General features: G+C 40.5%; 1 protein-coding gene across 1 annotated transcript in view; it reads right to left on the reverse strand.

Moving 5' to 3' along the window:
* Positions 1-26,217, reverse strand: part of abtb2b (ankyrin repeat and BTB (POZ) domain containing 2b) — a 230,527-nt gene that overhangs the window by 11,917 nt on the left and 192,393 nt on the right. Inside the window, exons 5-16 of the mRNA XM_072272660.1 lie at positions 24,795-24,947; positions 23,009-23,174; positions 19,024-19,113; positions 18,811-18,912; positions 13,486-13,582; positions 8,847-8,982; positions 6,593-6,819; positions 4,960-5,138; positions 4,610-4,715; positions 3,704-3,806; positions 2,559-2,649; positions 1,813-1,881 (exon numbers count right to left, since the gene is read on the reverse strand). Of these exons, the coding sequence (XP_072128761.1) occupies positions 1,813-1,881; positions 2,559-2,649; positions 3,704-3,806; positions 4,610-4,715; positions 4,960-5,138; positions 6,593-6,819; positions 8,847-8,982; positions 13,486-13,582; positions 18,811-18,912; positions 19,024-19,113; positions 23,009-23,174; positions 24,795-24,947 (1,519 nt within the window). The remainder of the gene's footprint in view (positions 1-1,812; positions 1,882-2,558; positions 2,650-3,703; positions 3,807-4,609; positions 4,716-4,959; positions 5,139-6,592; positions 6,820-8,846; positions 8,983-13,485; positions 13,583-18,810; positions 18,913-19,023; positions 19,114-23,008; positions 23,175-24,794; positions 24,948-26,217) is intronic.

Below are 26,217 nucleotides of genomic sequence, written 5' to 3' on the forward strand. Positions count from 1 at the left end.
TGCAGAGGAGCTCTTTCTGCTTGATAACAGCCATGAATATTTATGAACCAACCCATAATCTACTTTTGTCAGGGCTTTTCATCACAAAAACTTCCCAGAGGTTTCCGTAACAGTAACTGGCTCTGCCTCTGTTAACTCTAGAGTTCCCAACTCCAATGCTTCCCTATTAACTTCTCACATTACATACACATTTAAACAGTCTGTATCCCAAGTTGCACCAAATCTCACTCTCCTGCCTGCTATGGTGCATAAGAATTTCAGACCAGAGGAGTCTCAAATGCTATTTTAAAACATTCAAAGCCTTTCCCTTTAAAGCAGGATCAGTGAACTGACCAACTCAGATTAGAATAAAATAGAGATTGAGTATGAAAGTACTTCCTTTTGTTCTTCTGCTGTGTTTAGCAGTTCACGATTTTGCTGCTATCATTATCCACCATTATTATTTAGACCACTAAATGCTGCAGGCTTTTCGACCGGGGAAAGGGGTACAGTATGCTTACGTCCAAGCCTGATTTCCACCAACATTCACAATTTCATCATGAAGTAATTAAATCATGCAAAGCAGAAACAGACTGACAAATTTGCTCGTTGTATCTGGGGGACCCGTGCCCTCAGTGACTCAGCACCATAAAGGGCTAATGATTCCTAATTGATTCTGCCTGAACAGAACCCACATCCTGAATGAATCATACGTCTTCAAGTTATTTACACTGCATTTCAGTTCTAACTTCACATTTTACAATACCATGATGTCATAATTCTTGAATATTGCTCATGGAAACTCAAAATCACGTTTTAAGTCAGTTGTACCCAAAATACAAAGTGTAGGATTTGGTTTCTGAAAATCATGCAAGTATTATCTCAAGACTTACTCTCCCTGAACTGGCTCCCACTACCTCAAGAATGCAGTCCTTATTCTTGTAATTAAGTATAGAATGACACACTTCTGTAACTAGAGTTATAAATTATTTCCTTCACTTCTCAGAGTGAACTGCTGTGCGTATTCTTCTTGTGTGTGCCTGCACATGCCCCGGCCATGGTCTCTGACACTGACATCTAAATGCAACTGCCTACCCACCCACCTTTGTGCTTTAAGACCTTAAAGACTACATCTTTGAACAAACTTCTTTCTTGCAGTTCTGGTCTCCTTTCTTGAGGAAGGATAGACTGGCTTTGGAGGCGGTGCAGAGGAGGTTCACCAGGTTGATTCCAGAGATGAGGGGGTTAGACTATGAGGAGGGATTGAGTTGCCTCAGACTGTACTTGCTAGAATTCAGAAGGATGAGAGGAGATCTTATAGGAACATAGAAAATAATGAAAGGGATTGATAAGATAGAGGCAGGAAAGTTGTTTCCACTGGTAGGTGAGACTAGAACTAGAGGCAATAGCCTCAAGATATGGGGGGGGGGGTAAATTTAGGATGGAGATGAGGAGGAACTGCTTTTCCCAAAGAGTGGTGAATCTATGGAATTCTCTGTCCAATGAAGCGGTGGAGGCTACCTCAGTAAATATATTTAAGACAAGGTTGGATAGATTTTTGCTTAGTAGGGAAATTAAGGATTATGGGAAAAAGGCAGGTTGGTGGAGATGAGTCCATGGTCAGATCAGCTATGATCTTACTGAATGGCCGAGCAGGCTCGACGGACCAGATGGCCTATTCCTGCTATTATTTCTTATGTTCTTATGTAATAATACTTGTAGAAATTATGTCTCAACAACTGTTTTTTGATTATGCTGTGAAGTAGTTTGGAATATTCCACATGGAAGTAGTTGTAGTATTTAACAATCATTATAGATACAAAGTGTCCTTACCTCCAGCACATCAGAAATGGGTAAAGTTATTGAATCAGTATCACCGTAATATAAATACTGCATCATCAGCTAGAGGGGTAAAGACAGCTCAGATTAGAACAGCTTGAAGCAAAACAATCATTTTCTGATGTTTTTAAAAAGATGCATTTTACAGGCACTTTAGCACCACATAACCCTATCCACGTCAGAAGGAATTGCTTATTATTATAAATTCTGTGTAATTGTTTAGTTGTCGTTAAATAGTTAATGTTAATAGACAATACTTGTAATGGTGGCGAACAAAGCAGCAGATTTCACCTTTTGCATACAGTGAAACATGAATACAGACTCCTAACTTGAAGACTTTCCAGCTTTCAATAAACATTCTTGGCACTGGTAACATGAGTTAGCATACTGGGTTATGGAGTGGAACCAAATGTGCTCACTCAGTAATTGTTGAATTGTGCCCTGATTTTTCTGAAAAGCTGTGAGACCTATTGTTTTTGAGAGGTGTTGGCAAAACTTTCTAGTCCAACTTCCCTAATCTTGTGCAATCTCTGATGACCAGTACAGTCATAAGCAAAGGAATGGAAGGGGAAGTTCAGAGTCTCATAACAGGAGACAAGTTGAAGGGCAAAGAAAAAATAGACAGGGTAAACTGGGAAATAAAGATTTAAAGGTGACAATAAAATGAATGGGACAATTTTATAGCATGAGTTCATTGCCACCAGCATAATTCCAGAGTGCTGCAGTAAAAAGATATGTACCTGGAAAATGTGATATTTAACTTCGCTGATCTCTATACACTTGCAAGGTGGGTTCTCCAGAGATGTCTTACTAGTCAGCAGCATTTTAAACCTAAAGTGCAAGAATTGAGATGAATTTCTTGTTTAACAGTCTTATAGAAATTGCATTATTTCCATGATTTTAAATACCTTCTTCCATTCCCATTGCAGTATGCATCAGCCGTCAGCTGGAAGCTCATTCTGAGCAGAAATCTCATCATTATGCCTACCCTTAGCCTTCCCACTACCGGAAACTTACTGGGATGAGTTTACATTGCAGAATGCTGCACCACAAAGGCTTTGATGCACAATATTAATGGCTGCTTACTCACTTATAACTTAAAATAGTACCAAGGAAATTTTAATTTATTCTTGGACTATGGACAAAGCTGTTATTTCTAAAAACAGAATTTTCCCATTCTAGTGTTAATTGCAAATGTTAACATTGTGATATTTTATTTCTACATTAATAATTCGGTTGAAGTTGCTGCACAAAAGAACACAGGCTCATTTATCTGAACTGCTCTGTAAAAGGGAGCACCAAATCAATGAAGCATGCAGCAGAGGAACAGTCTCTCTTTTGGTCAGCCATGCAGACTGACTGTACTGCCCTACCAGAATTCGACTTCCCAGAGTGCATCACCTCACACTTGTACGGATTAAATTCCACTCAGGTCTACAGCTGATCTATGTCCTTCTGTATGCTTAGACCATTGTTTTGGCTGTCTTTCACTCCATCAGTTTCATATTGTCTGAAAACTTACTAATCATACCCAAGTCATATAAATTACAAACAGAAGGCGGCCCCAGCAATGATCTTTATAGCAGACTACTTGTTACAGACTACCAGTTAGAGAAATGCTCATCCACCACTACTCCCTGCTTCCTATCACCAAGCCAGCTTTAGGTTTGTATCCTTTCTGCCTTGACTTTCTGGACCAACCTGCAAACCAGAACTTTGTCAAAAGCCTTGTTAAAACCCACATAAACAGCATCTATTGCTTTAGCCTTAAGATGACATTTCATTCACCCACATTGATGGTTTAAGCATTCCCAGTGTTTGGGGGTGAGATGCAGCAGCCAAGGTCAAAAGTAGAAACAAAACTATTTGTGGTGCTTTATCATACCTGTTTGAGGCAGTAATTAGGAGAACTTTATGTGCATAAAATGGCTTTCCTTCTACCAAGAATGTTAAATCTGACATGTCCTTATTGTTTAGAAAACGAGGATCTGGAAAGCAATGAAGAAAGAATGTTCAAACAGACAGTTAAAGAAAATGTTCAATAAAATTTGATTGTGGCAAATGCATGTCATGTAGAGGACATCATGGGAAGCAAGTGCTCGAAAGGAAATACTGATTACTAAATATCAATTAGTGGGAACTTATGAGGGATGTGGGTTTTAGGCAACATTCCATTGTAGTAAAGAGGAATGTGAAAGGGATGGGAAGAATATTTTCTCATAAACCACTTATTTCAACTGCATTCCATCCTGAAGTAAAGGGTTTTGCTCAATGAGAATGATCTGATAAAGCTGGAAATTTCCCTAAGGATGCATCAGATAATATGTTCCAGTGTCTCAAACATCTATAGTTATTCTGTGAATTCCTTATCGATGCAGTGCTGGGATGTCATTTAATGCCAGTTCTTAGATGTTACGGTTTCAGGTTGTAATGCATTGCTGGTTCAAATCAGGAGGTCAAGGGGGCCAGCTGGGGATTCAGTGTTCATCACAGCAACCCTCAATATAGTTGGGAAAACATCCCTCAATCTCATTTCCAATGACCATGCAGGGATCACATTTGGAAGTTGTATGCGCGCCAAAGTGGGGACAACGTCATCGTTAACAGTTTGTCTGTGGACAATCGTGGGCTTCATTTTAAACTGTTCTAGTCAGGTAGGTTTCAGTTCACCCATTTCTCATCCCGATGACTTCATCTGCTTAGAAAGCAAGGGTGAAAGATTGAGCTATGAAGCAGGAGAACATAAAACCCTATTCACCGCCACCCAAAATTCTGAGCAGTAATGACATACCTAAACGAGCAGGTGGGTTTCTCTTTATCTCGGGTATACCAGGAATAGGACCATTGCCGTAACAGTGAATAAAGATTGAAGCTATCTGTTGATTAACGGCATCATTCTGTGGGGGCAAAGAAGTACAGAATAAGGGCTTGGGAAAACAGTGATCAAATTTTGTCATTGTCATGTTCCAAGCTAAATATACCAGTTTCAGAAATAAATACCTTTTCCATCAATACTGCCACATATTCTCTACTCTGGAAAGATTTAACTAGTGATGAGATGAGTTCTGTGTATACTGCTTCATGGCATCCTTGGATGCCTTATATTTTTTAATGGAATATTGCAATAAAAATGCATTCTACCTTGCTAACCCTAAGAATGTCAAACATCAGTGGAAGTCCCTCTTGAATCAGCTCCTCATTGTAGTCCTCCTCTTTGATCGTAATGAATTCCCGTAATACATACTGCATCACAGGATATCTGCTCTGATGGTATGAGGTCCTCAGAGATTCTATCCACATATGTAGCTTCCAGGGGACACCTAGGTAAAGAACGGAATGAGAGATGAAACCTAATCCTTAAAAATACTGATATTCTGTACGTTTGAAGATTAACTGTAATTAAATGTACAAGATGACAGGATCAAACCATTTCAAAATGATAGAAATTTAAAACATTTAATGTCACAGATCTATTCCAGGGACCTCACCATGTGACCTAGGTTGACATCAGCCTTCCAGAGAATAGATGATTTTGTGTTTTTTTTTGTTAAAATGAGGCACTATTTACCTGTGAAGGTGGATTGAAACAATGTCCCAGGAGATTATTCCATGAGAATGGGAGTTTTCCTCATGTCTTGTCTAATCACCAGAAGAGCAGGGAATGGAAGGATGCCAATTAGTCCATCCATCTGTACACAGGAGCAACCGAACTTCCCAGCCTCTCCTCATCGCCTTCCAGTGTTTTTTCTTTTTAAGTGTTTATCCCATTCCCCTTCCCCATTTCATCTTTTTATTTCTTAGCTGCAAAAAGCATTTTGTTTTCCTTAGGTGCAGGCGGTGATGTCTATTATCTGTCAAGTAGGGGACTGTGCACAATTCTGATTTGATGGAGACGGATGTGAGAGTACGGAGGAACATCTGGAAAACTTCTGAAATGCCCACTTCACTGCCGCTGCTACTGCGTGGTAACTGGAATCTCCGGAGCAGAAGGCCCCGAAGTCCCCGGCTTTGCTTGTTTCAGCAGCCAGGGCGAGGTCGAAGGTGCTTGGCAGAGGATGGCGTTCGGGAGGCTGTATCGGAGAGGCTGGTTGGAAGCTCAAAGTTTTCGGACGGATGGACTCAGTGTTGGCCGGGGTCGGCTGCTTCCAAGGCATCGGCAAGTTGACAGTGCCTGGAGGTTTATGGCAGGGAGTTTTTCCCTTTTGCCGCCTGCTATCGGGGACTCGGGAGTTCATCAACTCAGGAACCTTTGAGACTTTTTTACTGTGCCCATGGTTTGTTCTTCATCAAATTATGGTATTGCTTTGCACTGCTGTAACTATATGTTATAATTATGTGGTTCTGTCAGTGTTAGTCTTTGGTTTGTCCTGTTTTCTGTGATATCACTCCGGAGAAACATTGTATCATTTCTTAATGTATGAATGCATTTCTAAATGACAATAAAAGAGAACTGAGTGTTCTCATAATCTAAAGACTAGGAAGAATCAATCTTCAGGTCAAGTTGAGGCCACTAATTCCAATTTAGTCTGGAAGCTGTATTGTAACAGGCCCTGAGGAAAAATGAACCACCGAGATCATGCTCGGTGATTGTCTCCAGTGATCCAAAAAGGGAAGTGTGAAGACAGAAACAGTAATGGATACAAGCTAAGCTTTGAGAGAGACAGCATTTTGAGATTTACTCTCTTGAATTGAACAGTCAGTTTGGAAATTACTTGAGAATCAGATAAAACTATATTTTCACAACAAGAGGTCAAAAAGGCGTCCAATATCCTACCAAGGTTCCTCAGCTCCATGGTAACATCGAGATAGCCATGTTCGGCACTGTAGTACATGGCTTCCTGTAAAGATTTCATTCTGGCTTTGCAAAGTTTCACTTGTCCCTCATTTATGCTTCCAGTCTTTGAGATATCACTCTCAACTCCCTCCGCTAAAATTTCTTCCAGCGATAGGACATCAGTCTTTGGAGCTTGGGGTGGTGTAAGCAACTTGCGCAGCACATTCCTGGGCCATGAGAAACAACAGCAAGACTTAGTTACTAAAGCAAGCAAAACTGATGTTTTTTTTAATGACTTTTTTAATCCAAGAATTAGCCAAAAAAAAAAGCAAAATTTAGTTGAGATCCTGCCAGTAGTAAAGCCAATGTGCTTTATAAGAAAAGTAGGTTCTTACTGGATACTAGTCCTACAAATTTATAAATCCAATACATTGCGCAGTTGTTTTCATGAACGTAAAATCTGCAATGCAAACAATTCCCGCTGATAATAGACAAACATGCTGGAATTGCACAAAATCAACATGTGAAAGAAAAATCGAAACTGCTGGAAACAGTGGGCCAGGCATATTTCAGGCCACAGACCCTTCAGATCGAGAGATATATGAAAAGTTTTATGCTGCACAAGAGTCGGCAAGACAGAATGGACAAGGGAAATACTAGAGATATTCGCTCTCCAACACACAGATGCCTTTATTTAATCAGCATGTCAGCCTTTTCAGAGTTATTCCCTTTTCCCTTTCCATGCTTCCCCTCCCGCTCGACAACCTTAAACTAACTGCTTTCTCTCTTCTCTGTCTGATGAAGGGTCTTGATCTGACATGTTAACTCTTTCCCCTTTTCACAGATGCCGATCAACCCCTGCTGGGAGTGTGCAGTATCTTTTGTTTTTACTTCAGATTTCCAGCTCCTGGTCTGTTTTTTTAAAATAAGTATTTCTACTCTGATCCACCAGAAAGATTTAATCCAAAACACTTTTATTTTTCTTTTCCTGGTACTGACTGACTAACAGCATGATTTCCTTATTTTCCATTCATCTTGAAGTTAATGAGCAACATGTAATGGTGTTGTCCTGCTTCTCACACATCTTCCCACCTACTGCTTTAAATGTGATTTACTTTACTTTATTGTCGCCAAACAATTGATACTAGAGTGTACAATCATCACTGTGATATTTGATTCTGTTCTTCGTGCTCCCTGGAGTACAAATTGATAGTAAATATTAAAAATTTAAATTATAAATCATAAATAGAAAAGGGAAAGTAAGGTAGTGCAAAAAAAGAATGAGAGGCAGGTCTGGATATTTGGAGGGTACGGTCCAGATCCGGGTCAGGATCCGTTCAGCAGTCTTATCATAGTTGGAAAAAAGCTGTTCCCGTATCTGACCGTACGAGTCTTCAAGCTCCTAAACCTTCTCCCGGAGGGAAGAGGGACAAAAGTATGTTTGTGTCCTTGATTATCCTGGCAGCACTGCTCCGATAGCGTGCAGTGTAAAGTGAGTCCAAGGACGGAAGATTGGTTTGTGTGATGTGCTGCGCCGTGTTCACGATCTTCTGCAGCTTCTTCTGGTCTTGGACAGGACAACTTCCATACCAGGTTGTGATACACCCTAGAAGAATGCTTTCTACGGTGCATCTATAAAAATTAGTGAGTGTTTTAGGGGACAGGCCAAATTTCTTTAGCTTTCTCAGGAAGTAAAGGCGCTGGTGGGCCTTCCTGGCAGTGGACTCTGCTTGGTTGGACCAAGTCAGGTCATTTGTGATATTGACCTCGAGGAACTTAAAGCTTTTGATGGTCCAGTTCCTTATTTTGCATCACATACTCCACTAGCAAAGAAAATAAAGTTTTCTGAGATACAACATTTCTCAGACACTGGAATCTGGGGCAACAAACAGTCTGTGGAGGAACTCAGAAGGTCGAGCAGCATCTGCAGAAGGAAAGGAATTGTTGGTATTTCAGGTCAAAACCCTGCACCAGGACTCTGATCTAAAGTCTTCTGAATTGATCTTACTGATATTAAAATGAAACTACCACAGCATTAATTGACAACTGTACAAATGAACTGCATATCCTATTAATTTATTTGTGTGATTTCTCTACTGTGCTATTTGTGCATTAATTAATGCTCGACTCCTTTTTGTCACCTGTAAGGTGTAGTTGAGAAAAGAAACATCTAACGTGTAGAACATTATATTTCCCACTGTATTATCCATCAAGCTATGCTGATTTATTCATTCACCAGTCGCACTGTGGTTACCTGTGTCCGTGGGCTGCCGCGTGGCTAAAGCAGTTCATGTTCTCGTGCAGCACTGATGTCATCCCATTCGTGTCGAATACATTCAGTAAAGGGTCCGCACCCCTACTCAGCAACAAGCTAACCAGCTCATAGTTTCCTAGAAGAGAACCATGTGGGATTTTCAAGTAACTCGAAAACAGGAAGGATACCGCAGCTGTGTGCCAATACTAATCTCACACCTAAATATGTAGAACATTGGTTTATTCTAACTGGTGAAAATTAAGCTGTGTTTTCTGAGTCTTTTTGTGTTGAGCCTGATTCAAGTGATCTTCTGATATTGACATTACTATTATTCACTGAGGGGAATGGTCTTCCCATCTCTATCAGCTACTGACGCTCACTTCCAGGTGTTGCTGAACAGCAATCATCAAAATTAATCCTTGTTCATTTTATCTTATGTTGACCAGAGGGCAGTATGGCTGAGCTACCCACTAGTTTAGAAGACTGCCTAAATCATTTTTATGAGATGTGGGTGTTGCCAGCAAAGGCAACATTTTTTGCTTTTTGTTCAGCTGCGCTTAAGAAAAGGATGGTGACCATCTTTGAGAACAGCTGCATTCTATTTTAAAAATAAACTTTAAAACACGTATATCTTTAGAACATGTACGCTAATTTAAAGATTAGTGTCACATAGGTTATCTGCACAAGTCAAAAACGTTTCTTTATCCAGAATACCTACTACTTGTTTTCCCCTAAGCAACACGGTGAAAATGAGTATCCAGTGAATTTTATGCAGCTGAGGGATGTCAAATAGATTAAGGTTTGATGCACTCCCTCCTTATTCCAGCATTCAACATTGAAGCATTCATTGTAAGCACACGAACAGATGGAAACGGAAATATTTACAAACTGACTGGCAGGCCAACTTCCATTAATTTCTGCTAAAAAGATTTCAATTGAGGAATGATTTCTACACAGTCAGCAGAAAAATGTTTAGAGCTGTTTAGCTACAATAATGTAATAGTTCTTGACCCTGTACAACTACAAAGAATCATACAGAAGGACTCTAGTTACAGTGAGTACCATAATAGCACTCAGCTTGGGAAGCATACAAGCAATCAACTGATAATCACTTTCTTTGTGATCACATCCTGTGATCTATAATGAAAAGTGTGAACACAGAGACACCGAGCAATGACAGGTAAAAGCTCTGCTATTAAGCTGAACAATTAGTTCCTTCCCCGTTATACCAATACGAACCTGACAGATTGTCAATGGTTATTGCTGTGAAATGAGGGCAAACAGAGGCAGACCCCACAATTGCTGGCAATATTGGATTGAAAGGAGCAGAGATGAAGCCAGTCAGGAAATCAGGAAGTAATTACAAGACTTTGAAAGCCTGAAGGCTGTGAGAGGAACAAAGATAAAGTACAATTATCATAACTTTTCCATAAAATTAGCAGGTTTTTGAAGTTTCTAATACAAATGTTTAAAATCTTTTAAAGAAATATACAATTTGAAGAAGCCCTAATAAAAATGTTGTTGTAATTGCTTTTAGATGTGTTATATACATAAGCACATACACACATAATACAGTCAACTGAGTATTGCAAAACTTGATGCTTTGCTTAGAGAGCTGAAGCTAAGGCTATCTGGAGCTGCCAGCCATGAATGAATTAGCTCCTTTGCTCTTGAAAAGGTCACAATATGTGATCTATTTTTTTTTACACAAAGTGATGCTTATACTTTCTATGTTCAATAATCTACATCGCTGTCAGCTTTGATGTATTAGGGGACCCAGAGATTGTTATTTAAATGATCCATATCAGATAGAAGTTCAAAACACTAAAGATCTGCAAAGACATTTTAAACATCAATGTGACTAAGTTAGAGCTTTGTTTGGGTACTGATGTACTAATGGTCTGCATCTTATTATCTAATAGAAACCAGAATATATTATTCAAGGTCACTGAATTCCAAGGAACATCTGTGCAACATTATCATGATTTGTGACAATAGGTTAGTCGTTATTCAGTGTCGTCATAAATACAAGTTTAAAAGTCAGGGTCTCGAGTTGTAATGAGTAAACACATTTAAGGATGTTCGTAATCTTATCACACAGAATCTGCAGCAAGTTCCCCTAATTGTTACAATGACTCCTGATCTATCTTTAACTTTCTTCCTTTTCACTGTTTGCAGATGATCCAAAGCCTAGAGGCAAACTAGTAGGTAAAAACATTTAGGGGCAAATAGGCTAAGTGAACGGTCATGGAGATGAAAAATTTAAGTTAATATTGAAAAGTGCAAGTCATCCAGTTTGATAAAAATGCAGAAAGATGGAGATTACTTTTTAAAATGGCAAGAGAGGGACCTGGGTTTCCTTGTACAAGAATCATGAGATTAATATTCAGGTTCAACAGGCAATTAGGAAGTCAGATATAATGTCAGACTTCACTGCAATGGGATTTGGGTTTAAGAGTATAGACATTGTGGTTTAATTCCACAGAACCCTAGTAAGAGCTCAGCAGGAATGCTATGTACAGGCCTGTTTTTTTTTAAACCTTGGAAAGGATATACTTGCAATAGTGGAAGTACACTTGAGAATTGATTCATTTCTGGCTTCACCCTATCAGAGATGTACCATTTCCCCTATTCATACCTTTCCTACTCTCCAACTTGTTCTAGCAATATCCAAGTCTGGAAAAATGTCTTCAGCCTGAACATTAACTCAGGTTCTCTTTCTACATATGCCACCTTTCCACATATTCTGTTGACCGTTTTAAGTGTTATGTTTTTTACTTCTGATTGCCAGGTTACTGGGTTCAAGAACGAGGTGAGATAAAAGGAGCTTGGGCTTGTACCACCTCGAGGTTCGAGGAACGGAAAGTGAACTCAGTGAAACTTACCGAATTTCTATGTCTCGAGAGAAGATGTTTCCCATGTTTGTGCTACTGAAAACCAGGGATCACAACCTCAGAATCAAAACAGGAACTTGGCCGTTCAGGACAGGAATGAGAAGGAATTCCTTCATCCCTGAGGTGGCGAATCTTTGCCAGGCACTTCTGCAGAGTAGACCCAGCAGGCTGCTGGATTTTTGGATAATCAAGGGATTTGATTAATGAAAGAGGTGCTGAGGTGAAGGAACAGCCACAATCATATCAAATGGGGAAGAAGGGGCTGAATTCAGCTTTTACACGCAGTGGCCATTTATTAATACACCTGCTTGTTAATGCAAACATCTAATCAGCCAATCATGTGGCAGTAAGTCAATGCACAAAAGCATGCCGACGTGGTCAAAAGGTTCAATTGTTGTTCAGAACCAATCATCAGAATGGGAAAGAAACGCGATCTAAGTGACCTTGACTGTGGAATGTTGTTCTCAGACAGGGTAGTCTGAGTATGTCTAAAACTGCTGATCTGGGGTCTTCACGCACAACAGTCTTGACAGCTTATGGAGAATAGTGTGAGGAAACAGACAAAAGAAACACAGTGAGCAGCATTTTTGTGGGGTGAAAATGCCTTGTTAATGAAAGAGGTCAGAGGTTCAAGCTGACAGGAAGGCAACAGTAATTCAAACAACCACACATTTTAGCAGTGGTATGCAGAAGAGAGTCTCTGAGTCAAAGCTTGAGGTGGATGGGTAAAGCAGCAGAAGGCCACAAGCATACTGTACACTCAGTGGCCACTTTATTAGCTACAGGAAGTACTTAATAAAGTGACCAGTGAGTGTATATCACTACACTGCTGGATATTAAATACTCCTTACAAGGAACCCATTAAATCAAATGCATTGCTCTGCCTTAAAGCAAAATAATTCCACTTTATTAAGGAGCAACAGTAAACCTGCCACAGTTCCCACCTATCAAATTAACTGTTTACATAGATTTCAGAATTCTACCACACTCTCACAAATGCACTGTTACAAACATGCTCAAGTAAACTTAAGTTCAAAGTGTTCTGAGCAGAGGGTGTTTCCTTTGTGCTTGCAGCATATTGAAATGATGTCACTTGCAAATGACATCACATCATAAATCACTTCCCAAAGGGGTAGCAGATTTATAGTTATTCAAACTGTTGCTGAATTAAAACAGCATTGTTTGAAGTTAAGTTGTCCTATTAAGGTCAAATAGCAAAAATGTGGTCTGTAAATAATTCCATTTAAACTATTTGTAACAGCAGACCGAGATCCTGAATCACACTGAGGAACTGCTACGAAGCCTCTTCTCTCAGGGTCATTAGCTTCCCTCTCTGTCTTTAAGCTGGTTTCAAATTTACTTGCTCACTAGATATTCCTCCAGCAAACGGATAAATGAATAATAAACTAGACGCAGTAACTACTCAATCAGAAATACAGCGTCAAATCAATACCAATACCCTTGAACAAGATTCCATTTAAGGTAATAGAGGGAAATGTCCTGGAATCAATTAAGTAGTCTGGGTTGTGATGGGTGGATTGTCAGTTTGTTCTGGACAGATGGCCCAGCATGGACTGATTGGGCTTTCTTCTATTAATCTTGAGAACTTGCGCAGGTTATATATCAACTGGGGCATTCCAATCTGCTGGGAATAAAAGACAGGCCAGAGCTTGTGCAGATGAAATGGAAACTCCTACTTTATCGAGCACTGGGTGGGTGGAGATGCAAGAGAAAGGAGAGATTACCTGCTGCTGAAGCCAGCTGAAGTGGCGTCTCGGCAAGATTATCCTCCCCGGAATTAATGAGCGTACCTTCCACATTTGCTCCAGCATCAAGCAGCAGCTATAAAATGCAGCAATAATATAAGAATGAAAAAATTTTACACATTGAGAGCTTTTCCCAATACAAACACACTCTGAAACTCTTCACAAACATTTACAAACAATAAGCAACTACTGAGGCAGTTTAGAAGATATCAAGTCAATGATCAATATTTGGACAATGAGATATGCTGTAGGGAGCAACTTAAACAAAGAAAGTGAGATGGGAGGTTTATGCAGGGCTGTTTCTGAATTTAGGGCTCCAGCAGCTGAAGAAATGGCTACCAGCTGCGGAGGCGTTAAAGACAGGCATGAGCAAGTGACAAAATTATGGGAGGGACGATAATCTTTTTGATTGTTAGAAGTAATGGTGAGGGTTGAGAGCTTGAAGTCTTTGAAAATAAGGATGGGAAAATAAGAATTTTTAAATTGTGCCAAGGAGTGGAGCAAATGCGAGTTAGAAGACAGATGATGAGAAGTGAATGGGACTCAGGAGCATTTAAGAACCACCAAAGTTTAACTTTGGATAGCCTGAAATTTACAGAGATTCCAGCAAGAGGGGGCTGGGTCCAGACAGGAGTGTGTTGGGATTGTGTTATCTAGAGGCGGCAAAGACACGAACAATGGTTTCAGCAGTGGAAGAGCTGAGGATGGAATAGAGAGAGATGGTACCACGTGAGTAGCCAAAAGCAGTGGTAGCAAGGATAGAAGGTCAGCTTGGGTTTAAATGTTACTGAGGGTGTTAAAAATGCAAACAACAGGAATTCTGCAGATGCTGGAAATTCAAGCAAAACACATAAAAGTTGCTGGTGAATGCAGCAGGCCAGGCAGCATCTCTAGGAAGAGGTGCAGTCGACGTTTCAGGCTGAGACCCTTCGTCCTGCATCCTGACGAAGGGTCTCGGCTTGAAGCGTCGACTGCACCTCTTCCTAGAGATGCTGCCTGGCCTGCTGCGTTCACCAGCAACTCTTATGTGTTTTGACTGAAGGTGTTAATTCAGTTTCAGATGGTTGTGATGGAACGCTTAGGGAGTGAGGCTTATGCCAAAGACAGTGGGTTAATCATAGTATTTCATGGCTGGAGATTTTGCCTTGGTTGGGACTAAATAAACAAAAACTAATGAGGAAGAAAGATATTTAAGGATTTAGAAAATAGAAATCCAGAAGCATATTAAGAGAAAAAAACAGGTTCATATTCCTTCCTCTCCACCAAGACCACACCCCCCACCCGAAACCCCAGGACATGAACTTTTACAAGTGTTTCGGTGGGCACAAAGTATCACCTTAACCCAACAGAAGTGTAAGTCACCTGCCTTTGTGTGTTAAATCAGCTGGCTTCTGCTGCTAAGTATTCAACTATAAAATGTAATAGATATGGTAACACTGATAACTAATGATAAGAAATGAGAAAGGATCTAAAAAGCGTGGATTGGGACAGGTTGTTCTCTGGCATGGATGTGATCAGTAGGTGGGAAGCCTTCAAAGCAGAAATTTTGAGAGTGCAAAAATTTGTATGTTCCTGTCAGGATTAAAGGCAAGGTAAATAGGAATAAGGAACCTTGGTTCTCAAGGGATATTGCAACTCTGATAAAGAAGAAGAGGGAGTTGTATGACGTGTATAGGAAGCAGGGAGTAAATAAGGTGCTTGAGGAGTATAAGAAGTGCAAGAAAATACTTAAGAAAGAAATCAGGAGGGCTAAAAGAAGACATGAGGTTGCCTTGGCAGTCAAAGTGAAGGATAATCCAAAGAGCTTTTACAGGTATATTAAGAGCGAAAGGATTGTAAGGGATAAAATTGGTCCTCTTGAAGATCAGAGTGGTCGGCTATGTGCGGAACCAAAGGAAATGGGGGAGATCTTAAATAGGTTTTTTGCGTCTGTGTTTACTAAGGAAACTGGCATGAAGTCTATGGAATTAAGGGAAACAAGTAGTGAGATCATGGAAACTGTACGGATCGTAAAGGAGGAAGTCCTTGCTGTCTTGAGGAAAATTAAAGTGGATAAATCCCCGGGACCTGACAGGGTGTTCCCTCGGACCTTGAAGGAGACTAGTGTTGAAATTGCAGGGGCCCTGGCTGAAATATTTAAAATGTCGCTGTCTACAGGTGAGGTGCCGGAGGATTGGAGAGTGGCTCATGTTGTTCCGTTGTTGAAAAAAGGATCGAAAAGTAATCTGGGAAATTATAGGCCAGTAAGTTTAACGTCAGTAGTAGGTAAGTTATTGGAGGGAGTACTAAGAGACAGAATCTACAAGCATTTGGATAGACTGGGACTTATTAGGGAGAGTCAACATGGCTTTGTGCGTGGTAGGTCATGTTTAACCAATCTATTGGAGTTTTTCGAGGAGGTTACCAGGAAAGTGGATGAAGGGAAGGCAGTGGATATTGTCTACGTGGACTTCAGTAAGGCCTTTGACAAGGTCCCGCATGGGAGGCTAGTTAGGAAAATTCAGTCGCTAGGTATACATGGAGAGGTGGTAAATTGGATTAGACATTGGCTCGATGGAAGAAGCCAGAGAGTGGTGGTAGAGAATTGCTTCTCTGAGTGGAGGCCTGTGACTAGTGGTGTGCCACAGGGATCAGTGCTGGGTCCATTGTTATTTGTCATCTATATCAATGATCTGGTTGATAATGTGGTAAATTGGATCAGCAAGTTTGCTGATGATACAAAGATTGGAGGTGTAGTAGACAGTGAGGAAGGTTTTCAGAGCCTGCAGAGGGACTTGGACCAGCTGGAAAAATGGGCTAAAAAATGGCAGATGGAGTTTAATACTGACAAGTGTGAGGTATTGCACGTTGGAAGGACAAACCAATGTAGAACATACAGGGTTAATGGTAAGGCACTGAGGAGTGCAGTGGAACAGAGGGATCTGGGAATACAGATACAAAATTCCCTAAAAGTGGCATCACAGGTAGATAGGGTTGTAAAGAGAGCTTTTGGTATATTGGCCTTTATTAATCAAAGTATTGAGTATAAGAGCTGGAATGTTATGATGAGGTTGTATAAGGCATTGGTGAGGCCGAATCTGGAGTATTGTGTTCAGTTTTGGTCACCAAATTACAGGAAGGATATAAGTAAGGTTGAAAGAGTGCAGAGAAGGTTTACAAGGATGTTGCCGGGACTTCAGAAACTCAGTTACAGAGAAAGGTTGAATAGGTTGGGACTTTATGCCCTGGAGCGTAGAAGAATGAGGGGAGATTTGATAGAGGTATATAAAATTATAATGGGTATAGATAGAGTGAATGCAAGCAGGCTTTTTCCACTGAGGCAAGGGGAGAAAAAAACCAGAGGACATGGGTTTAGGGTGAGGGGGGAAAAGTTTAAAGGGAACATTAGGGGGGCTTCTTCACACGGAGAGTGGTGGGAGAATGGAATGAGCTGCCAGACGAGGTGGTAAATGCAGGTTCTTTTTTAACATTTAAGAATAAATTGGACAGATACATGGATGGGAGGTGTATGGAGGGATAAGGTCCGTGTGCAGGTCAGTGGGACTAGGCAGAAAATGGTTCGGCACAGCCAAGAAGAGCCAAAAGGCCAGTTTCTGTGCTGGAGTTTCTATGGTTTCTAATGTCTATATATCAGCAGGCATGAGAAATTACAGAGAAATATATATCAATCTAGGAACAGGCAGAACTTATTCATACTCAGACTCAAGCCTGTCTGCGAACCTTGTTTCCAGCTTCAATAACCATGGATTCCAATCGCTTACTATTTCCATTTTATAAATGATAGTATAGGTAAGTACCTGTGACATCTGATATTTGTGTATCATTGTTCCACAGTCAAAAAGAATCCAAAATTAAGTAAGTGCAACTTTAAGTTGTTAATATTTTCCCAGTTACATCCTGCACGTGCTACATATTACTGTTGTAGAGACCAGCAACATAACTATTGCACAAAACACCCCTATTACAGTTTGGGGCCTCAGTTCAAAGTTTAATTCTGACGTCATCTGTAAGGAGTCTATATGTCATCCCTGTGGAATGTGTGGCTTTTCTCCGGGTCCCACGGTCCAAAGTCGTACCAGTTAGTAGGTTAATTGGTCATTATAAATTGTCCCGAATTGTGGGTTGCTGGGGATTTGGCTTTAAGGGCCTATTTCATGCTGTATCTCTCTCAATCAATCAATCAATCAATCAATAAATAGATAGATAAGATTCATCAACTTCACAGCATTACATATTGCTCATGAAGTCTTACTTTCATCTCCCAGTGAAGGTCATCGCTACCATCTTCTCTTGATAATTTTTTTCTTGTATTTACTGTATTTCAGCAAACTATGTCTAGCCTCTTGCATTGTCCTTGTTCTTTTCAAAAGATGCACCACAAATTAAATTCTGCATTCAAACCTTCTCATCAGGTTTTAACCCTTGAAAAACTGTTACTTAAGTTATCCTCTAAAACTGGATGAGTAAGTTCTAAGATTTGAATGTTTAGAATGCAAGAATATAAAATATAGAAAAGTAGAAAGCTTTTCAATTACATCATGGCTGATTCAACTTTCTTCATACCTTTATTTCTGCTCTCTCTCCAAAACCTCAACTCTTTTAATAATTAAAAGTCTCCATCTCAGCATTGAATGTATTCACAGATTTAATGTCTTCAGCCTTCTGGGGCAAGGATTTTCAAACAATTTCAACCTCACAACCATTTGATTGAAGAAATTCATCTTCAATCATAAATGTGCACGTCTTTACTCTGAGACAATAACTTCTAATCCTAGGCATCCTGTGAGGGAAATTCTTCCTAATATTTACCCTCTCAAGCTTCCAAAGAATCCTACATGTTTCAGTAAGACTGTCTCTTATTCTTCTAAACTCCAATGAATACACATTCAGTCAGACCAACCTCTTCTTTTTAAGGCAATTCCACTAAAACCCAGGACTGCATGGCTTTATGGGGGAGGTTAGAGGCAGATGATAAAGAACAATGGGAGTTTGGAGTGATTTCTGCTTTTTAAGATAGCTTTTAAGTTGTCACCAGGTTTGCCAGTTATCTTTATCAAAGAATGACAATCTGGTCCAAATCAAGAAAGATTTTTTGCAGATTTTTGTCTGACAGAATTAGCAGTTGCTCTCTATACACTGTAGATGAGGCAGATGTCAGACTTACCATAATACATTAGCAGAGAGTACTGTTAAGGCTTATAAAAGGAAATCCAACAATAGACAATTGGGAACATTACATGTGTGGAGTAAGAACTATAACTATCCAGCCATCCCAGCCACTGAGGTCAGATCTGGTTATGATACCTGAACAACGGGGATATGTCCATGCAGTACAGCGAACGTGAGAGCTGTCCAGTGCCTGCTGTCCGGGTGCACCGAAGGATATTTCTGAGTATTCCCAGGAAGCTGAGGAGATAAGATGTATTTTTTTCTCTCATTATCGACAGATATTTGAGAAATAGAAGCAAGGAAAGTTTATGGTGTCTGGAATTTACTGCTGTAAAATAAATGACTCACTGAAAGATCCAAATTTGCAGCAGCATCAATTAACATCTGGACCATGGCTTCGTCCCCTGCAGCGCAGGCATACATAAGAGGTGTCATGCCCTGTACAAACATAGCTCAAGAACGTCAGTGGGGAAATGGCTGATCAGAAGCATGCTTCAATGTTAAAACACATATAATAACCAGATAAAGCTGGCCAGCACCAGCACTGGAGTTTTAGCAATACACAGAAATCAAACTTGGATTTGTGTTTTAATCTAGATCATCAATGTAAATATCACCTTGAGATACTTGGTCACTAAAATGTAAACAGATTTACATTTGTCACTGGTCTGGAGGTTTGTCATACTCAGTCTACATAATACACTTCCCCTCAAATGAAACTTCGTGAATTCTGGAAAGTAGCAATTTTAGATCAATGCCTAAAGACCAACTCTAAAATATAGAAAGCTGCTTTAGACAAACTTTCTTGATTATTGTTTTCAAACAGAGATTAACTCTTCTCTGAGCTATTAAAAACAATGGTGGATTATTAATATTCATCATGTTTCTCTTTTTCAAATTGTTTTCCTGTTCATTAACTATGAGACCAATCTAGTTGGCCTTTGTTTACTGCCCAGAACCACCATAAAATCCCCACAACAGCCTAACTCATTGGAGGTACACTGGATTCCAGATACTTGGACCATCAGTTAATAGGGACAGTTGAACAAAAACTAATTGAGAAAATAGCTGGATCCCTTCATTTATTTGGTACACTATGCTGCTTAATTGGGACAGGAGACTGTTGCTGAACAGTTTCTAACTTGCAGCAGTTGTGTGGTCATTAGGTGCTACACCGTACTTAGAGCAAACGTATTTTAAATAGCATCAGTTGTGTGTGTTTGTGTTCAAAAAGCAGTGATTTTTGTCACTGATAGTTGGCGAGAAATAAATTAGTAAGGCAATTCAGAACTGTTTTGCTCACCGCGGTTTCAAACATTCAGGCTTGGAGATGCCAGAAGTGACCGGGAGTGAAAATGAAATGATTTCGCTACCTCAACAAGTTTGGAACTAAGAAAAATTTGAAGGTATTGGCAATCATCTTGAATGTTATCATGAAAATGAAGATTTGAAGGAAGCAATTGTTGAAATTATAGCGTGAAGGCAGTCCATTCATGTCTACGCTGATTTTGTTCATTTACAGTCAATCAAAAGAACACACAGTGTACACTGGATGAATTCCTCCATCGATAACTATAAGGAACTACTACAGTTTTATAGTCCTGTAGAGGTATTGGTTGTGTTCTAATTTGTTCTGTATTTCATTTAAATACATAAATATTTATTCAGTTAAACTGTTGTCATTTTTTATACCTTTTTAACAATTTCCATGAAACTTCAGCTATATGGGGTAGCCACTTAATTGAGGCAAAACGTACTGGTCCCAAAGTGTCCCTATTAACCGGAATCCACTGCATTTAAAAAAGGAGGTAGAAACAGTTTTGAAAGATCAAAGAATTGACAAAGAAGAGAAGTTGGGGCCTGGGATGGATCTGCCATGATCACATTGAATGGTGATAGAGGTGCGAGGGGATAAGATCTGCTCCTGCCCCTGTATTCTCATGCTCTCAAGTATTTACTTAGTCCAGATAATGGACAACTATCTTGCTAGCCTGAAAGTTCCCAGGACTTAGCTGCATGTCCTGAGTAGTGGCAGCCAAACTTGAGCCCAAACTTTGCTAGCTAAATGTTTCTGGCATTCAGACATCTGAAAATATCAAAAAAAGTAAATGATTAACATTTTTAAGTAAGGAACTTTTCATTTAAAATATTAAATCAAAGCAACTGAAGATCAGAACTCATCCCCTTTGATTTTTAATTAGTCCCAATTTCCCATGGAAGTCATAATAGGCCTGGGATTCCCCACCCTATCTACAAAGTGGTGCTGGGGAATCTCAGCAAGGCGGAGCTCTTTCTCTGGATGATATGACAATTGCAACGGAAAGTCTATTGACAAATTGGCACCATTTATTCACTAAGTTTGGGACTCTGAAATTTGATGACCTGTGCAAATGGAAGCAAGCCTGGTGTTTGACAGGAATAGTACCACATGTGCCTGATTCAGATTTATTTATCAGATGTACATCGAAACTCACAGTGAAATGTGGCGTTTGCGTAAACAACCAACACTCCTGAGAATGCGCTGGGAGGCAGCCTGCAAGCGTTGCCACACATTTACAACCCAATGCACCTGAACTACACAAAGGCAGAGGGTGATGGGGAAGAGGCAAGTTCAGCTGCCTTGAGTCAGAAACTAAGCAGCATCCCTGCCAGTTTTAGTTAAACTGCCATGTCCCTAGGCTGACAAGCCTGTGTCACTCTTTGCATTGCTCTAAGTCTGACTGACTACATGCATAGCTTTTCCCCTCACTCCTCCAATGACAGTTGCCTTCTGTTGTGCGGGACTGATGATATTAGCTGTGAGATCGCCAGAGATTATCTACATTGATTTTAAGGAAGTAAAGTATTTTGATAGAGAAGAATAAGCATTTCAAGGACACCCACAAATTACCCTTGAAGCATTTCGCCAGCGACCTCTGGAATCCGGGAAGGATCTTTTGTGATCGCTCCACTAGTATGTCTTCACTTACATTGAGCGGAAGAGAAGTGTGAAAGTAGAGCAGAAACACTAGCTTGATCAATCTCAACAGACAGACGGTATTGATCTCACAGACCAGTGTGGTGTTTCTTGATGTGTCTCATGTAGTTCAAAACATTAACCGGCATTCGTCAGCCTGTGCAGCGCGATGCAGGCCCCAGGTCTGGATGTAAGGCCCCAGGTCCGGATGCAGGGCCCCAGGTCCGGATGCAGGGCCCCAGGTCCGGATGCAGGGCCCCAGGTCCGGATGCAAGGCCCCAGGTCCGGATGCAAGGCCCCAGGTACAACAGAACCAACATTTCACTGAGAGTCACCTTTTTTTTTATATAATTCTATTTATAAAGCCCAGGATCCTATGTGCCATTTAAATAGAACTGCTGTTGTCTCCAATCTTTTGTACACAAATACACTCATATCAGTGTTCCTACATCTCCTTTAGAATTGTGACCCTATTTCCACCGCCCTTTAGACTTCTTTCCATCACAACAGGTCACTTCACAAGTCTCTGTGTTACACTTCTTCTGTCAGCTGTCTGTGCTCATTTCACCATCCACTCGAACTCTATCACTCTTCTCTTTACTAATATACCATATTTGCAAGCTCCGTGCCTTCTGGAGTATTTTGAAATTGTTCCATGAATGGCTCGGTTCAAGTCCAGAAATATATTATCTGCATTTCTTCCCTCAAACAAAAGGATATCAAGTACTGTTATGGGATGTCCTGGGATGCCGAAGGATACAATGCTTCGTGTCAATGTCATATTTTGTCCTTCTTACACAGTCTGGTGCTTCATTAAGAGTGTTCAAAGATACCTTGACATAAATGTAATACAACTCGAATATAATTACTTATTGACTTTATGAGATGTTATTCTCTGGATGCTGGAGCTATACATGGAAAAGTATTGGCTGCTCGTTAATTAGATTTGCCTCTTATCATCCTGTCCTATTGACTGTAATGGAATCAAACATTAGGTAGTGATTACAACAGCACTGGATACTCTTACATTCTTCATTTGAATTTAGAGATACAGCATGGAAACAGGTCCTTCTGGCCCAGTGAGCCCACACCACCCAACTGTGACCAGTTAACCTACTAATCCACGTGCCTTTGGAATGTGGGAGGAAACTGGAGCACCTGGCCAACACCCATATGGTCATGAGGAGAATGTAGAAACACCTGACAGACTGAACCTGGGTCGCTGGAGCAAAACTAACCAAGATATCGCCATGCCACCTCTCTTTAAAGCCAGTGACCAGTGACCAGTGACAAATTTCTCCCCTATTAACTATCATTAGAATTTTTCAGTGTCACCATATTGAATCAGTGAAAATCAAGGAAGGAAGCATGATTTACCTGGTTATCCATGGTGTTGACACCATCAATTCCTAAAAGCTCTATGGCCTGATTCACCAGATCTGTTCTGCCACAGCTCAACATGCGAAATCCAAGGTCTTGCTGGAACTTGGCTGTGGCAGCTTTTGCATCCAGTCTACGAAATGAGCTGAAACAGTCCTCAGTTCTAAGGAAATGCATTACAAGTGTTTGCATGGGCTGCCAGTACAGGATAATCCAGTCAATTAAAAAAAAACACAATATTCCTTCCCTTCTTCATTTTTCTTCCCCCTTTTCTGATGACATTGAATTTTATTTGCCAGAATAATATTTGCAAGGTCATGACTTGCCTAAATTGTGAATTTATATTAACTCCTGCACTGGGAGTATTGACCTCAATCCTAGCCCTGTACAGCAGGGGCACAGTCACACTGCTGGCAAGAGTTGGCAGGTGGAAATCAGAGTTTTTCTTCCCCACCTCAAGAGGGCAGGCACCAGGTGGTGTTCTAGTGTCAGAAACAGGGATCTCCCTTGTCCGTCTCTCTCAGCGACTCACCAACTTCTGAAGTTTGGAAAACTTTGCTGAGTTTCTTCGGCTGCTGGTTTACGAGGCTCTGAGCGATGGCACTCCAGAGCCGCAGCCTGTGAAGGCACACGCTGCTCAGGGCACACTCACGCTGCAACCACCCCTGTTTTCCTACCCGGCCTTCTGCTGGAACCTCTGCTTCAGTTAAACCTTTAAGCTAACAGCACTAACGAGATCAAGAGGAGACAAATATCAGCTAGGATTCAAATTTGTTTCCAAATCATTATGGGAGTTCAGAGTAGGTCACCGAACGTGAAAATAAATGTCATGTTCATAATGTGCACTAGTTCTGCTTCTTTAATTATGCATGCGGCCAGTTTTGAAACACATTGCAGACTATAAAAAGGAAATTTTTATTGATTTATTCAGATATAGGCCCTTCTGGCACTTTGAGTTGTGCTGCCCAGCAATCCCCCGATTTAATCCTAGCCTAATCACGGGACAATTTACAATATCCAATTAACCAATATACCTTTGGACTGTGGAAGGAAACTGGAGCACTCAGAGGAAACCCACGCTGTCACGGGGAGAACATATAAACGCCTTACAGGAAGTGGTAGTAATTGAACAATGGTCACCTTTACTGCGAAGCGTTGTGTTGAAGAACTATTCATTATGGTTAAAAGCCCACCAGCATAAAGCAAACAGATGCATTAACAACATATACTTTGAATGCATTTAGTTAAACATACATTAATCTAGTTTAGTACACAACTCCTCACTAGCAAGGAAGACTATGAAGAAACGATGTTTGGGAATTTTTTTTAACCAGCTAAGGAGATTAACCTATCATAAACAGGTAATTTTATACAATATTAGTGCAAAGATTTCATATATCTCTCTGAAAGTCAAAGCATTTGAACAGTAAAATCAGTTTCAAAGCACTTGTGAAAACTGGAATTAGAAATTGGATCATTCAGGCTATCCTGATAACTTTCAAATGCACGGTTATATTTAAGAGTGGTGTGTGTGTGTGTGTGTGTGTGTGTGTGTGTGTGTGTGTGTGTGTGTGAGAGAGAGAGAGAGAGAGAGAGAGAGAGAGAGAGATGCACGGTTATATTTAAGAGTGGTGTGTGTGTGTGTGTGTGTTTTACCACGAAGTCTTGGCATTGCATTATATCGATCTCCTATCTAGATATGATACTTGGTTCAAGGATGGACTGTTTTCCTTCTGCCACTCAGCTCGAGATAAACTGAATTCCACAAAGGAGCTGCACATACTTCAGTTGCCGTGGTTCACAATCCAGCCCTGGTAGCAGCAAACGAGCTGTCTGTCTCACATCATCACTGTCGACGGTTAGACTGCGCCGATGTTCAGCGTGTGTGATGGCTACTCTCATCCACTCCATTAATGGAGGCAGCAACATGAACGGCCTGATGGAAAGTACAAAAGATAAAAACCCTCAACATTAAGCTGTAGGAAAAGCAATTTTAGCAGTAACAAATATCAATCCAATGCACTAAGCACACTGCAGGTTGAGGATGCTGTCCAGTTTCAGTCACCAAAAAAACAAAGAAAATTGTGTTAGACATTATTTAGAACCACCTTGCACTCATCATCAGTAAAACCAAGGAATTAATTGTAGACTTGAGGGAGGGGAGGTTGAGGAGACACAAACCAGTGCTCATAGAGGGATCAGCAGCAGAAAGGGTGAGCAGTTTTGAGTTTCTGGGTGTTGACATCTCTGTAGATCTATTCTGGGCTCAACATATTGATGCAATTACAAAGGGGGCATGTCAGTGGCTATATTTCATTTGGAATTTGAGGAGATTTTCTATGTCACCAAAACCTTTAACAAATTTCTACAGATGTACCGTGCAGAGCACTCTAACGGCTGCATCACTGTCTGGTAAGGAGTGGCCACTGCACAGGATCAGAAAAGGCTGCAGACTGCTGCATTTTCTCCTGTCTGAGGCCATTGCAACCTCAGCCAGCTCCATTGTAGCCCCTCCAGCATTCAGCACATCTCCAAAAGGCAATGCCTCAAAAAAGTGGCATTCGTCATTAAAGACCCTCATCACCCAGGACACACCATCTTCTCATTGCTACCATGCGGAAGGAGGTACAGGAGCCTGAATGTCTTAGGAACAGCTGTTCCCCTCTGCCATCAGATCTCTGAATGGACAACGGACCAACCCATTTATAATACCTTACTATTTTGGCTCTCTTTTTGCACTACCTAATTATCAAATCATCCTGCTCTTGTACCTTGAAATCCAAGTAACAAGTTAGAAACCCAGTTTAGAATCAAAAGTAAATAAAACCATGAACACCTCGCACTGACACTGAAAACAAACGCTGGAAACCTAGAAACAGACAGAATACATTGCAAGTCAGTCAGTCTTTGATTATTAATGCTTTAGAACACGGGCCCCAGGGGGCATGCCAAATTTCATAGGGGCCACAAGTATAAAACAAAAAGCTGGGGCCACAAGAGCTTCTGAATGGGCCATGATAAGTTTATTGTTTTAATGAAATATTACTGAAATATATAAATAAAAAAGAAATGAACGTTCGTAATTTAGTTGGAACCCAGAATGATATGATTAATGCAAATGAGGTAGCAAAACAGCTTAGAGTAAGAGAAAGAGTGAGAGTGTGTGAGTGTGAGAGAGTGTGTGAGTGAGAGTGTGTGAGTGAGAG

The sequence above is a fragment of the Mobula birostris genome, chromosome 11, assembly GCF_030028105.1.
Source record: "Mobula birostris isolate sMobBir1 chromosome 11, sMobBir1.hap1, whole genome shotgun sequence".
NCBI classification, from domain to species: Eukaryota; Metazoa; Chordata; class Chondrichthyes; order Myliobatiformes; family Myliobatidae; genus Mobula; species Mobula birostris.